This window comes from Myotis yumanensis, unplaced genomic scaffold (genome assembly GCF_028538775.1).
Source record: "Myotis yumanensis isolate MYYU_CA2020_CCGP unplaced genomic scaffold, mMyoYum1.0.hap1 SCAF_11, whole genome shotgun sequence".
NCBI lineage: Eukaryota > Metazoa > Chordata > Mammalia > Chiroptera > Vespertilionidae > Myotis > Myotis yumanensis.
This window is the reverse complement of record NW_027223762.1, coordinates 15,263,039-15,279,236: the sequence shown is the minus strand read 5'-3', so window position 1 is coordinate 15,279,236 and position 16,198 is coordinate 15,263,039. Positions and strand designations below refer to the sequence as shown.

The following is a 16,198-nucleotide window of genomic DNA, read 5'->3' as shown; positions in this document are numbered from 1 at the left end:
TATTCTTAAGCTTATCTTTATTCACATGAGCTGACCTTCTGTCAAAATAAAAAGAGTAAAGTGAATAAGTAATGGCAATATAAGAATACTTCCCACTGACTAAAATACAAATCCATGAATCCACACTTAATAAATAAATGAGTGGAGGAAAAAATAAGAAGAAAAAGATGTTCCCTACAGCACAATAGCAATTAATACATCATTAAATAATTAGAAAATTACCACTCGGCAACCATAAGGGTGACGGGTATATGGGAGTTCTTTGCGCTATTTTTTAAGTAGGTTTACAACTTTTAAGTAGGTTTGGAATGGTTTAAAAATAAACATAAATTTTTTGAAATATCACTTCATTGGCTGCATAAAATCCTACATCTTTGCAAGATTTTTTCTTTTTCTCGGCAACTTGCATCATGCGTAGTTTATCAGAAAAGCCGTGAAAGGCACTGTCTGTTACTGCGTCAGTGGACAGGAATAAACATTAGTATCAAGTGGAGAATGATGCTTGAATGAAGATTAATGGTACATGGGGCCAGTTCATTAGTGAGTATTTTTGTGCTAGAATGACTTTTATGTCCTTATACAATCTTACCTGTGGAGCTGCCTATTTTTTTAAGTCAACTCATACTGTCTCTTTTAATGTCAGTACTATTATTATCTTTTTTTCACAGATGATGAAAATGAGGCTTAGAGCTGTGAAGCTGTGATTCATAATAAGGCCCTTTCACCATACCTGAGTTTATGCTAATGAAGTGACTCTTGTGGGGCAGGGACTAGTTGTCAGAGGAACCAACATTAGAGCTGAAGCTTTCAATCTCTGAGGAGCGGAGAGGGTCTAAGGGTTGAGATAATCACCAATGATCAGGGACTTAATCATGCCCATATCATGGGGCCTCCATAAAATATCTAAAACAAACAGGTTTAGAGAGCATTAAGGTTGGTAAATACACCCAAGTGCTGGGAAGATGTCACACCCAAAACTCCATAAGCATAGAAGCTCCTGTGCTGGGCGCCCTTCTGGACTACATCTTATGTACCTCTCCATCCAGCTGTTCATTTGTATCCTTTATAATATCTTTTATAATAATCCAGAAATAGTAAGTAAAGTGTTTCCCTGAGTTCTGTGAGCCATTCTACCAAATTTCAAACTCGAGGAGAGGGTCTAGAACCCTTGATTTATGGCCAGACAGTCAGAAGTACCCAGACTTGCAATTGGCATCTGAAGTGGAAGACAGTCTGTGACTGAGCTCTTAACCAGTGGGGTCTGTACCAATTCAGTGTCAGGACTGAGTTAAACTGTAGGGCACCCAGTCAGTGTACACACAGAAGTAGAGAATTCTTTGGTGTGAAGACCCGTAGATTTGGTATCAAATTTTAAAATACACGATCTAAATAATAACAAAGTATTTGAGCAAAATGAAAGCTATCTCATTCTTTTAGATTCATGACAGACATGCTTATTGAGAGCAATAAAGAGTTGAAAGAAAAAAAAAAACTGCCACATGAATCCCTCCTACCTGTGTCTGCCTCATTGCCCGTTCCACTCGGCGCGTGCTTCCTCTCTCAAGTTTTGTCCGCAGGATCAAGGCTGATGTCTGAATAGCCCAAAACTTTGGTTGTGAAAGCAAACACTGATGGAGAAAAATAAATAAGATAAAACTCACAGAAAGAAGGAATAAGCTGGGGCGATCCCACTCTGAATAGAACAAAATAAATTATTTTTAAAATATCAGCGTACAGCTGAATGCAGATTTGAAAATCACAGTGAAAAATAATAAAACGTGTGCTTTCAAATATTCTTGTGAAGAATATGGTCATTGGAGCAGAGTCATTACTTAACCTGGTTGACTCAGTCTATTGACTAAATCACTTAAAGAATAAATCATAATCTTCCAGATAGTTAATCTAAGCAGTAAAAATATATCAGACCTTAAACTAATAAATCTTTTTATTTCACAGATTACAATATATGCGAGAAAATAAACTACATAACAATAAATGTAGAGGGAGTGGGTGGAGGTAATAAAGGGAAACTGTTAAAGGGATATCGGAAGAAGAAGAGTAGGCAAAGAATACACAAATACAAGTAAAGGAAGAGAGTGCAAAGAAGTGTTCACTAATTCATCTGAGCACCTGCTCCGTACAAGGCAGTACACAAAAGGCCCCAGGGACAGGGTGGCAGGCAAGACAGACAAGGCCCCTGACCTCACAGAGCTTACACTAATGCAGTATCTGTTAGGTAATCTTATTCTACTATAACTAACTCTGCAAACTAAACTATTTTTATTTCCTTAAAATATAGTTTACAAAATTAGTGCACAACCTTATCTTGTTAGCCTCCATTACTTAAATCTACAGAGTGAATTTACCAACATAATAGGTGTATATGGCACTATAAAAACCTAAAGAAAATAGGAGACATTAAAAAACTAATTCTTTAAAATGTGTAACACTATTTGACAGGAGATTTTATTATAAAATATGATTTCAAGAATTTCCAAAAGAAAGAACTGTTTTCACTAAGTAAACCTGCAAACAGATTCTACTACCTACAGTGGGTGGTAGCACTGCCTTTTTCTCTTCCCCCTATTCAGGGGAATGCCATCGGCAGCCTCCTGACAACGGACACACAGCACTCAGCAGGGGCTCTGGGGAACAATGGGAAAGTCTCCAGGTCAGGAAGAGCTGGACTGGAATCCCAGCTCCACCAAGTGTGGTGATTAGCTGCATGACCTTGGGAAGCTACTTGACCGCCCTGGTCTACTTTCCTTCTTTGTAAACAGGAATAGCCATTCCCGAATCTCACAGGGTTGTGAAGATTAAATACGAATTGGAGAAGCTTCACAAAGCCTCCCAGATGCCCACACAAAGCACACGAGCCCCTTCCCAGACTCCTCCTACTACCCTTTCTCTCACCCTTAACAGAAAATCACCACCCAGAGTGGGTACAGGTGATGGCGCTAAAGTCTGATGGGGGTTCGGGACACGCTACCCCCAACTAAGGGATCTTGGTATATTGAATATTTAAGGTGAAGGAGTTTGAGAAAGCTGAAGCAGGAAGCTCTCTCTGACCCCGCCCCTAGCCTTCTCCCCTGAAACAGCTCATATGAGAGGTGCCTTCTCTGTTAACCTGCGGAAGGAGCTCTGGCTTCTGAAGACAAATGGGAGCTAAGAAGAATCCCAGCAAACAGGTCTCACTAAGATCTCCCAGTCTACTGCCCTTCCTCATGCCCTCTGACCGCTCACATTCTCCCCTGGTGCCATTCTTCAGCAAAGCTCGAATAAAAAATACTCGGTTAATCAACTGTTTCTTCAAGTCATTTCTTCATGAAGGCTCCCATGTCATGCAAAACCAATATTAAATTAATGTGTGTGCTTTTTCTCCTGCTCATCTGTCTTCATCAGTTTAATGATCAGACCCAGCCTGGGACCCCAAGTGGGTGGAAGAAAACTTCCTTCTCTTCACCTCCCAATCGCACTGATCACTTTACCAACAGCATCGCAACACACGTATTACCTGGGGGCTTGCCGAGTTAAAGCTAGGCTTTCAGAAGGTTTGCACACCAAAAGCGGGGAGAAATTTTCCTCAGAAAAACAACAAAGTCAGACTGTTTTCTATGCTGGCACGAGAACAAGAGTTTGCCTGAGACTTTCATGTGAAGAGCAAGCAAGACATTCTCACTAAACACTGAAAGTAAAATGCAATCTGGCAAATAGACATTTGAAAAGCTTTTAAAGGAAGAACTGACTGGATAATGATATCACTGAAGAATGCATTTATCTTATAGCCATTTGGCTGGGAGATATAAAGACTTGGGAAAGGCTTTCTGAAAGGAGGTAGCAGCGAAGCTAGACTTAATTTATTTTATAAAACACTTCTGCTCACAAGGTAAAAATCAATCATGATACAAGACACTAGGTAAAGAAAAAGAAAACTAAACAGGAGATACTCTACAATGCTCTACTGACTTATGAAGAAAATTATATATTTTTTAAAAATTTTAGTCTAGCCCTGACCGGTTTGGCTCAGTGGATAGAGCGTCGGCCTGCGGACTGAAGGGTCCCAGGTTCGATTCCGGCCAAGGGCATGTACCTTGGTTGCGGGCACATCCCCAGTAGGAGGTGTGCAAGAGGCAGCTGATCGATGTTTCTCTCTCATCGATGTTTCTAACTCTCTATCCCTCTCTCTTCCTCTCTGTAAAAAATCAATAAAATATATTTAAAAAAAAAAAATTTTAGTCTAACAGTTTAGCAAGCAAACCAAAAGAGAGAACACCAACCCAACTACTAGAACCTAAGCAGCAGGACAGCCAGCTGGTGAGGACTCGAGCTGTAATCTGTCCAGATGGATGGGTGAAATTGATCCAGAGTCTCTACCATGTCCCAATGAGGGTTACTGCTCTCATTCCACTGGTTTTGACCTGAGAATGACCACACACTGCCCCTGCTGGCTCTGTCTCACCTTCAGGTCTCAGCTTAAATGCCATCTCCCCCTACCCCCCCAAAGTGACTCCATCTCTCCCCATTGATTCTCTACCGCTGCATCCAATTTGGAATATTATTCGGCCTTCTAAAGGAAGGAGGTTCTGGTACACATGGATGAACCCTGAAGACATCAAGCTAAGTAAAATAAGTCAGACACAAAGGACAAATATTTTATGATTCCAATTGCATGTGGTACCTAGAATAGTGAAACTCATAGACAGAAAGCAGAATGGTGATTGCCAGAGGCTGGGGGTGGAGGGTGGGAGGAAGGGGATGAGGAGATAATGTTTAATGGGAGGGTAACATATTATTTACTTATAGTGGGGCCTTGACTTATGAGTTTAATTTGTTCCGTGACTGAGCTCGTAACTCAAATTACTCGTATGTCAAATCAATGTTCACCATTACAATGCACGTGATGCTGGGCTGATGTTGTGGCGTTCACTGCGCCAACTAGCGGTGGGGTATCTGAAGCTGGCTCATAATCCGAATTTTAGCTCGCAACTCAAAGCAAAAAATCGGCCGAGAGACGGCTTGTATTTCGAAAAACCCATTAGTCGGGATACTCGTAAGTCAAGGCCCCACTGTATTTGACAAATATAACACACACTATGTGCTGGCAAGGCACTAGTCAACATGCTTTACAAACAATAATGGTATCTTCTGATAAAAAGAAGTGCTTAATATGAATAGAGTCCATATTTTTGTTTTATGGTTAGAGCTTTCTTTTCCTGTTTGTCCTAAGTTTTCTAAGATATTCTATATTTTTCCTCTAAAAGCTTTATAGTTTTCACTTTTACACATTCATTCTGAAATTGATTGGTGCATGGATAATACTACATAGGGGTTAAGACGGCTTTCTTCATATGAATACAAATCATCTGTTTTATTGACAAGCTTACCCTATCCGCATTGTATTGCAATGCCAACTTTGTCGTAAATCAGAAGTAAATGCATGCGTGGGTCTGTTTCTGGACTCTCCATCTGTTCCACTGATTGGTTTGTATTTCCTTATGTCAAAATGTCTTAATTAAGTGTTTCTCAAATGTTAAAGTACATAAGCATAACCTAGATTGTTAAAACACAGACTCGTTGGCCCCAACCCCATAGATTCTGATTCTGGGGTTGAGGTGGAGCCAGAGAAATTCCATTTCTCACAAGTTCCCAGGTGACACTGAGGCTGCCAGTCCAAGGACCACATATGCTGAGCGCTCTCTTAACTGACCCAGTGTCCTCCTGGGGCTGCTATCAGGCAGTGTCGGTGCTTGGGTGCTGCTCTTCAGCTCTGCTATACCTATTCTTAGTCCATGTGAATTTCAAAGTCAGCTTGAGTTCCACAAAACCAAAAAACAATAGCAACAACAACCAAAAAATCAAACTGCTGGAATTTTGTTAGGGGCTACTTTAATTATGTAGGTTAATTTTAGAAGACTTGAAATTTTAAAATACTGAGTCTTCCAGGAACACAGCACATCACTTCAAGATATGGCACCTGAGCTGACTCTAGGACTCAGACAAAAAGAGAAACAATGGTCATCTAACATCTGAGGAAAGTGTTAACTACTTGGAATGAAAAGGTCAATGGATACTGTTTTACCTCACACTAAAAAGTGAATTTTAATATTATGACACCACACACACACACACACACACACACACACACACACACACACATGGCCCGGTGCACGAAATTCATGCACGAGGATGGTGGGGTGTCCCTCAGCCTGGCTTGCACCCTCTCCAATCTGGGACCCCTTGGGGGATGTCCGACTGCTCCCTTTCGCAATCCGGGACTGCTAGCTCCTAACCACTCACCTGCCTACCTGCTTGATTGCCCCTAACCTCTCTGCCTGCCGGCCTGCTCGCACCCAACTGCCCCTCCACCAGCCTTCTTGCCCCCAACTGCCCCCCCTTGCTGGCCTGATTGCCCCCAACTGTCCCCCCCCCCCCGCCAGCCTGATCACCCCCAACTGCCCTCCCCTCCTGGCCTGATCGCCCCTAACCGCCTCTGCTTCAGCCCCACCACCATGGCTTTGTCTGGAAGGACGTGTGGAAGGTCTCCTGGAGGTCTCCCGGTCTAATTAGCATATTACCCTTTTATTAGTATAGATAGAAGATATATATAATACATATATATGCATTATTTTCTTTAGCTAACAATTTCTGAGTACATCTAACACAATCCACATTCCCAGAAAAGTGGCAAAGAAAAGTTTGTAACACCATCAAAGAAGATCTGGAGTGTTGTTTCTATTAAAACCAAATTTCCTTTTCATTCTTATCACTGCACATTTCACATGAGCTTCTTCCAGAGGTCACAGGGGTCTGGTGTGTGAAGACAGCCAGTCTGCCCCTCTGAACACAAGGAGCTTCCAGAGAGCTGCTTTTCCACACATAAATCAAAGCTGACTCAGGGCCCTCCTTGTGGGTGCAAGATTGTAGGGCTATTACAATAAAGCCAAATCGGATGATGCCCACCCAAGTCAGGCTGACTTTACAAAAGAAGTAACAAAGAAATACTATAAAAAGCAGAACCACTCCCCTTTGTAATGATCTATTTAAAAGAGCATTCATTGTTCAAATCAGTACCAAATGACAAGAAGTTTAAATTCCAAATTTAGTCTATAAATTATTCCCCTGAAGTGGAACAGCAGTCCAAATCCCCTATCCTTGTTCTCTAGACCATTTAAAATCCATCTCAAATCTATTTTCCCCAAGACTCACTATTACCCCAAACAAATCTTCCATCTCAGCTAAAGGAACCCAGTGCAGCTCACCCCTTCCCATGTCCTTGCCTTTGCTCCTGCTATCACTCCATCTAAACCCCAACTGTCTTTCAAGGCCTGACTCAAATCCCTGCTTAATGAACAAAGCCTTCTTTGACTGCTCTGTCCCTAATATGTTCTCCTTTTCCGAATGGTTAAGGGATTTATTTATCTGTGCTATCAATTTGTAGTTTAAACTGCCTGGTATTGATAATTGCATTATCCCAAGTTTATCTGATCTTGGCTAAATTAAAAATTCTATGAAGGCAAGTCCTATGTTTTATACCTTCATTTCTTCCACCATATCTAGTAGCATGCGTGGCAAATCCGGAGATTCTGGATCTGCTGGTACAACACTTTCAAAGCTCTTTCCTATCTCTGCAAATTTTCATACAGAAGGCAGACACCAGAGAGATCAGCTGCTGGTCACTTGGCTACCTCAACAAGGCAGGTATTCTGCGTTCTGGAGGTGCCAGTTCATCAGCACGACCAGAGGTACCCTTCACACTGTCATGAAAGCAGACCTATTTAAAACATAAATATTATTTTCAAACTGAATTTTTCATCCTTCAACACCATGTTACTTCATAATGTCAAAAGACCTGAGAGCGTTTGCTTCGATGATGGCCAAAAGCAGAAGCACGCAGACATGAGTCTGACAAGACACCTTAATATTAAATGTGCCATCTTTATAACTCCTACATATTTCTCCTGTCTGGGGACCATAAGCCCCACTAATGGGTTTTCTTTCTTATATTACTGCTCTCCAATCATCACTTATTCTGCTTCTCACCAGCTTGATGAAATACAATGAGATTCACTTTAAAAGTATGTATGCAATGAAATCAGTACTGTTTAATCTTTAAAATGGTTTATCAAATAACATTTAAATGATTTTCTATTGCTAAAAATAGTTTTTAGATTTTTTGTTATTTGATATACCAGAAGCTTAAAAGTAACTAAAATCTAAGTTATAAAGTATAATAACATAAACACCTGTGAATATGCTCCGATATGTATGGTAATTCCTTGAGAAAGCACAAAAATAATAAGTTATAGTTCAAAAGCCAAGAGAGAAATAGAAGAGACTTATTTTTCCTTGTCTCTCTCTGCCTGAAAATTATCTTAATTATTAGTTCTTGATGGGAAAATGAGGAAAAAATTAGCCTGATTTTGTCTTAAAAAAGGAGTATGCTTCATACTGAATGTGAAGACTGAGCAACTTCCTATTGAGAATTTGTTCTTCATCTTCTACATTCTTCCCACTTAACACATTAGGGAGTATGTTGTGCTGCTCTTCTGAAGCTGACGATGCAGACAAAACTACACGGAAACCAAAAATCTCTGGTGATAAACTAATCAATCTTACATATGAGAGCTCTAAATAATATATATGCATTTCCGCCTTTAGGATATTCTTAGTGACTTTATTGAAATATAAGATAGATATGATTCAATAAAACCATGATTTAGGGCACCGTTTGATCTATTTTGACACCTATATAACTACCATGAAATCAAGATATACAAAATTTCCATCAATCCAGAAAGTTCCCTTGCACCCTTCTGCAATCAATGTGACCTATGTTCTACCATTATGGTTTACTTTTGCCTATTTTAGAATTGCAATTAAATGAAATCATACAACCTATTTCCTTTAACTCAAAATCAGGTTTTTTCAGATTCACCTACACTGTTGCATGTTATTAGTAGTACTTCATTTCTTTTTATTGCTGGGAATTATTTCTTTAGGTGGATATAAGGCAATTTATCATTCACTTGATGGACATCTGGGTTGTTTCCAGATTTAAGCTATTATGGATTGAATAGCTGTGAACATTGGTATGTAAGTCTGATAGATAAATACCTAGAAGGGGAAGTGACTATATGAGAAAATGCCAAATTGTGTTCCAATGTGGTTGTTATCATTTTACATTACATTTGCAATATATGAGAGTTCCAACTATCCTACATAGTATTATAAGTCTTTAAAGTGGTATCTTGTTGTGGTTTTAATTTGCATTTTCCCAATGATTAATGCTATTAAGCCTTTTTCATGCTTTTATTGGTCATTCCTATATCTTTGGTGGAGTGTCTGTTCAAATCATTTGTCCATTTTAAATTTTTTTGGTTTGTCCTATTATTATTATTGAGTTGGAAAGAGTCTTTATTTATTCTGGATACAAGTCCTTTACGAGATATATGTACTGTGAATATTTTCTCCCAGTCTGGCCTTGTCTTTTCCTTTTCTTAATCATGTCCTTCAAAGAGCAGAAGGTTTTAATTTTAATGAAGTCCAATTTATCTTTTTACCCAATTTTTTTTATGGTTCATGCACTTAGTGTCCTAGTTAAAAATTGTTCATTACCCCAGTATTACAACAATTTTACTTTAAGAAAACATGAGAAAATTGTTGTAACATTGGGGTCAATGATTTAGGTTAACAGTTGTCTTTTACATATAAATTTCCTTTGTGATTTCTTCATTGATCCATGGACTAAGTATGTTGTTTAATTGTTTGGACTCTAAATATTTTGAGATTTTACAGATATCTAATATTTATTTAAGTCAAATTTAATTCTGTTGTAGAAAGAGAATATATTCCTTATGGTGTTTATTTTTATCCATTGAGACCTGTTTTACTGGCCCAGCATATGGTCTTGCCGAACATACCATATATACTTGCAAAGAAATATATTCAAATAACAACTGGCCCTCCATAACTAGGGATTCCACATCTGTGGATTCAACCCATCATGAACTGAAAATATTCTTTAAAAAATGTTATGTTGTTGCTGACTTCTAACATGTAGTTACGTCTCTGAGGGTTGTGTCTATACTGAACATTTACAGACTTACTTTTCTTGTCATTATTCCCTAAACAATACTGTATAATAAACTACTTCCACAGCATTTATATTCTATCAGGTATTATAAGTAATCTGGAGATGATTTAAAGTATACAAGATGATGTGTGTAAGTTATATAAAAATACTATTTTATTTTACATAAAGGGCTTGAACATCTGCAGATTTTGGTATCCATGGAGGACCCTGGAACCAATCCCTGGCAGACACCTAGGGATGACTGTATTATGAGTGCACTATTCTATAAATACCAACTAGGTCAAGCTGGCTGGTAGTAGTGTCCAAATTATCTATGTAATTACTCATTGTCTTTGTCTACTTGCTCAGTCAATTTCTGAGGATCATTATCAATAAATGCCTATTAAATTTAAATACACAGAGTAACATTTTGGAAGACAAGCATTCAAACCACAAAGAAAATCAAAATTCTGAACTATGCCACTTAATACAGAACATGTCATCATGTAATGCTAACACAAACTATCGGAAGTGTTGTGGCTATCCTACAAAGTTATATCACCTACCTTAAAAAATTAAAATTAAGAAATGACTATGCTCTAGAAAAAAAATAGGTGATCATTTAAATCTGTAAAAGTGGTTAACAAACTATTTTATGTTCATAAGTATTTATTAATAGGTTTAAAATTAATAGCAGAAAGAGAAAATACATAGAAGGTAATGTGTAACTTCCAAAGATCTTTCTTTTTCCTTTTTTCATTTCCAGTGACCTCGGGGTTTTGGGCAGACAGTCAGAGGGCAGGCTGCCAATATCAATTCACACTTAAGCAAAACTTTTGCCAATTAAAACTGAAACACCTGTCTGAAGTAACAAAATTGTTCCCATTTTCAACAATGAGAGGAAATTAAAAGCATTACTGAATGTAACTGACTTGGCCCATCTGAAAGGAAATAACGTAGATAACAGCTAATTTTAAATTATCAAGCCGATACGACATAAAGGCTCTCTAATACAGATTGGGTTATTTTTACTATGACTCATTCAGTTTTCCTGAAACGTGCGGATATATCTCAGGAATAGCACTACATAATGACAACTAAAAAAAAATAAAGTACTCCTTTTAAGACAAACTTCTGACACTGCTGAATTAAAACATTTTCCCAACACATCTCACATATATTTCAACATGCTGCAGCAACATGAAAACACTGGCAAAAACTTCTCCAAAAAAGAGATTACATTGTAATAAACTTTAGGACAGTTCATTAAAATTGAATGAAATCATTGTATTAAACTTTAGGACAGCTCATTAAAACTGAATGAAATTCAGGACCAATAAAGCCATTCATTTGTTTATTCAATAAATATTTACCAAATGTCCAATAACCATGTCCTGTCCCTCTAATGTTTAGAAAAGTGTCTGGTGCGAGTATTAAGACTTCTGTTGTACTTGCTCTTCTATCAGCAAAGGAAGACACCTCATAATCTCAGTAGTTCACAACCCCAGCCCCAGGCCACCAACACTGCTACAGAGCGGGTAATGGCTGCCCAGCAAGAAAGGGGATGCTACTTCTTTCCTCTCTGTCCCCTTCTCTTCCACATCTATGGCCAATTCCAAACAAGTCTTATCCACTTAAAAATCCTATTCCTTTAGTCCGGCCGGTGTGGCTCAGCTGGTTGGGCATCGTCCCATGCACCAAAAGGTCGCCAGTTCCATTGCCTGTCAGGGTACATGCCTGAGTTTCGGGCTCCTGTACTTTAGCCCCAACCTGTATTTCATTCATTTTCTTATTCTCCATACATTTATTGAGTAACAACTATGAGTAAAGCCTTGAAGCATCGTACCAGGCCTTGTAGAAGACCCAGAAAAGAATAGAACCCAGCCACTAAAACTGGGAGTTTATAGTCTTATGGGGAAGATAGAACATATACATAAGTAATTATAATGAAACCCCAAAGATAATTCTTGCTCAAAGAGAAGCACAGACAAAAGTTTACAAGTTCAGAAGTGGGGTAGCACCTAAAAGAGTTCCCTCGTACCTCAAATACTCTTTTGGAGTCATAAATAATAGATTACAAATAAAAGATATTTATATAAGGATATGTAGTTATATAAGATATCAATGTCAATAAAACTCTTCATTAATACCAGGAGCCACTTCTAATTCAGTATTATCCAGTGCAGTATCATGTACAAAGCAGGGATAAGAGGAAGTACTGACAGATGAAGGGAGAGTTGAGAAGGGCTGATATGGGTTTTTCTGCTGTATTCTGTGTACTTTCTTTGGGATTAAAAAAAGAATGAGGTGGTATAGAGCCCAAAGTACATATGGGCTCCTAAAAACTCTCCTCACACATAAGTTCCTGGCCCTACTTCTTAACAATTAAAGATTTACCTGGGATTCACACACTCATCTCTTCAGGCCTAGCACTAGGAAGCACTGTGATCAAATAGCTTTCCTCCAAAAGGAAATCAGTCCTTGGGTCAGTTCGGATTTGGAAATAACCTCGAGGAGGAGAGAGAGAAAAATGTGTGTGTGTGTGTGTGTGTGTGTGTTATAAAACCCGTAAGGGAATAGCATGAAACTTGAATTGATGACCTTGACCTTCACTGCAAGCCAGGAAGGATGAGTTAATGAGCATCAGAAGTTATCTGCTGGAAGCCGGTCCATCCTTGCTGCTTGACACAGTCGCTGCAGGGAAGAAACATCTACACAGCATATATTTCAAGGGACCTGGCATATATGGCATACTGTTCTTAATATGTTTGCTCCCCTTCTTAGCGCTATGTGCTTTAACCAAGGTCACCTCTCCGAGAAAGGTTGTTTCCCCAGATGGGGATTTTTTCCCTGGAGTTAGGGATTAACAGGACTAAGGAAGAGAATAAATCAGTGAAACCCCCTAGTGTTACAGAAATACCATGTACTACTTATGAAGAACTTGGACTAAGACTGTTGGCAATAAATTTGGGACTTGTTGGGCCCATATCCCCAGGGGTCTGCCCACCAGGGAAAGCACCAAAGCCTATAACCCTGGAGACTCACCGACACAGGGCAGTCCCAGGGAAGGCAAGCAGCGAGGCTGGAAGGACATAACCTTTACTGGGTAGGATAATCTCCTTCAGTCACTTCCTTGTAGCTTATCAGTAGAGCAGTGACCTTGGAATAGCCCTTATAATGGAACACAGAGATTAACCTAGACAGGATTAAACTCAAGAGAACTAGATTAACAAACGCCATAACCTTTGGAATAGAATGGATAGGATTAAAATCAACTGGTATAAATACAGATGTAACAGGACAATAAAGACAGAACCTGGCTGGAGAACTTGGCTAGAGAGCCTGGCTATGCTGATCATCTGAACACTGCTGTCTCTGTGTCATTCCTTCTTCACCGACTCCATCCACACCTTTGGGAACCCCTGGACCTACTGGGGCTGGACCCCAACAGTTATCTTCAGAAGCACCTCACAATTTAGAGGAACAATGGGAAAAGAAATAAAATATTATAATAATAGCGAATCACAAAAGAAGTAGAAAAAGAAAGGTTTAAAAGAGAAGAAATATACTCCCACCCTAAGAAAAGCTAAAAAGAAAATTAAATGTTTGAATGGAAATAGAGTATTTTAATGTCTTTTCAGGATAACTATGGATGATATATGTTCCACAATAAACTGCTTATAAGACCAGACCCGAGAGGATGTTGCTACCAACCATCCTCCCCAAGAGAGGCCAGCAGGAACACTTTCTATCACATGCTACATCCTGTTTACCTCGGTCATCAGAAGAAACCCAAGAGTCCTAGTCATAATTTATCAAACTTGTCCCCCTCCAGCTCTCTACTGCCTTACACTGACTCAAGCTCAGCACCGTTCCAGAGCCCCACATCCTGCCCTGGGCCTCACTTCATGCTGACGTGAGGTTCAACAGCATCTTCTCACTGAGACCTTCCCCACCACCTTGTCTAACACTACCATCCAGGTCCCATTTTTATCCCCTTACCCTGCTTTATATTTCTCCTGTGCATTTCTATTAAGTATGTATTTCTCTCTTTGTCTACTGTGTATTTCCCCCACAACAATGTAAATTGATGTAAACTCCTAGAAGACTGTTCACTGCTGAATCCCTGATGACCAGCACAATACCTAGTACATATTAAGTTTTCAATAGATATTAGCTGCATAAATAGATGGGAAGTGCATAATAATTTTAATGTATCTTTTTAAAAATGTTTGTAACACTTTACTTGTCAAATTCCTGATAGCATATGTAACAAGTAAATAAGGAGATTTTTACATAGTAATCTAAACATAGACATGCTATAATGATAAACACCAAAGATTTCTAATAAGTGGAAAAATAAAAAGGGCACCCCGAGAACTCAAAGGATTAACATCCAACCAGTTCCAAAGCAATATGTAGAAAACAGTTACTTGCAAAATTTATATTACAGTACAAAGTAAGCGAGCTTTTCTTTCTACCAGAAAAAATACTTTATTTTTGCCTTATCTGAAAAATAACTCAAGGAATAAAAAATTAGAATTCTAGCATGAGTCTCAACCATGATATAAAAATGTCTTTGAAAAAAAATTATGTATCTTAAGCGTCTTGTGTTCATTAAAGATGTGCGTATCCTCTTTCTCTCCCTAAAGCTAAAAGGATACTGAGTGACCCCTTCATCTGTGATCTTTCCCTTCTTGAAAAGCCTTCTTTGATCTCAAATCCTCAAACATCTATTACTCTTTCCTTTTCACTGCCATTTTCTCCAACTGTGGTCTTTATCAACTTTGTTTTCTCATGCCCCGTTCCCTCCTTAATTCACTAGAATGACTACCCAGATAGTCCACTGAAACTGTCCTTAGAGATAAGTAATGCACTCCAATTATCAAAGCCCACAGCCTTTTCTCCTGACCTTCTACACTGTTGAATGCTGGCAAGCACCCCTCATGCTCGATACCACCTCCCTCCCCAGCCTCGATAGCCCATGCTCTCCTGGTTTGGCTCCTAGCTTCTTGAAATCCTCTACTCATCACACCCAGGTAGGCAATACCCTGGCTTTTACAACAGAGCTGTATACTAGGTAGGCTTTGGAGTGAAAATTCAAACTTTTGCTCTGTCACTTCATTCATTCATTCAACATTGCGCACCTATTTCAATATTTATTGAGCACCTATTCTGTGTAATGCTCTGGGAACAAAAATGAACAAGAAATATTTGGTCACTGCCCTCAAAGCCAAGCAAGCACAAAGAAAAATACTTATGTTTAAATCAGCAGTAAGATAGGTGCAGTTTGGAAACTAAAATGATGAGTTTTTGTTCCCTTAATTTCCTTAAGTGGCAGTGTCCCAAGGTGAGCAATTTGAGGCAAGAATGTACCAGAGGCAAAACAATCTATAAGAAAAGAAAATGGAAAGAAGGAAGACATTACTCACCGATGTAAATGCCAGCAACTCCTCTTCAGTTAACTTATGCACTGGGTTATTCTTTTGCATATTTGTGCTTTAAATTAAAAAAAGATAAATTACTCCTAAAATGCATGTTGCGTCTAATGAAATATAATTTTTGAAAGACAAAGTAAACTTATTTCATATATTTGAAAGCACATATTTTAATATTACTACATTATATACAAATGCAGATAGGAGTTTGCCAAAGGTAAATACAGAAAGTAGTAAAATACTGACAAATGTGCTTAGTGTACTAAATGTCAACCTAATTTATTTTACTAGGAAAAAAAGGAACCGGGGGAACGTCTACAAAATAAGTGGCTTTTAAGTTTCAAAAGTGTTAATATCATGAAAGCCAAGCAAAACTGAGCAACTGTTCCAGATTGGCCGAAACTAAGGAGATAACAACTAACTGCAACGCACATCTAGACAGGCTCCCATGCCACAGACGAGGCTCCTCGGACCCTGGTAAACTTGAATGGAATCTGAGTATTAAAGCAGAGTAAGTTCTCCTGATTTTGAGAACTATATTGTGACAATGGAAAAAAGTACGCTTGCTTGCAGGAATCACACACTAAAGTACTCCAGTGATAGAGTATCATGTTTGAAGATGATTTTCTTAAATTCTTTGCAATGCCTTGCCCTGGCAACTTTTTTCCAAATGTGAAATTACTTCAAA

The 16,198-nt window shown here is 38.8% G+C and overlaps 1 protein-coding gene across 1 annotated transcript in view; it reads right to left on the bottom strand.

Moving 5' to 3' along the window:
• TTC27 (tetratricopeptide repeat domain 27) overlaps positions 1-16,198 on the bottom strand; it is a 100,037-nt gene that overhangs the window by 52,775 nt on the left and 31,064 nt on the right. The window contains exons 9-10 of the mRNA XM_070428968.1: positions 15,505-15,571; positions 1,515-1,628 (exon numbers count right to left, since the gene is read on the bottom strand). Coding sequence (XP_070285069.1) covers positions 1,515-1,628; positions 15,505-15,571 — 181 coding nt within the window. The remainder of the gene's footprint in view (positions 1-1,514; positions 1,629-15,504; positions 15,572-16,198) is intronic.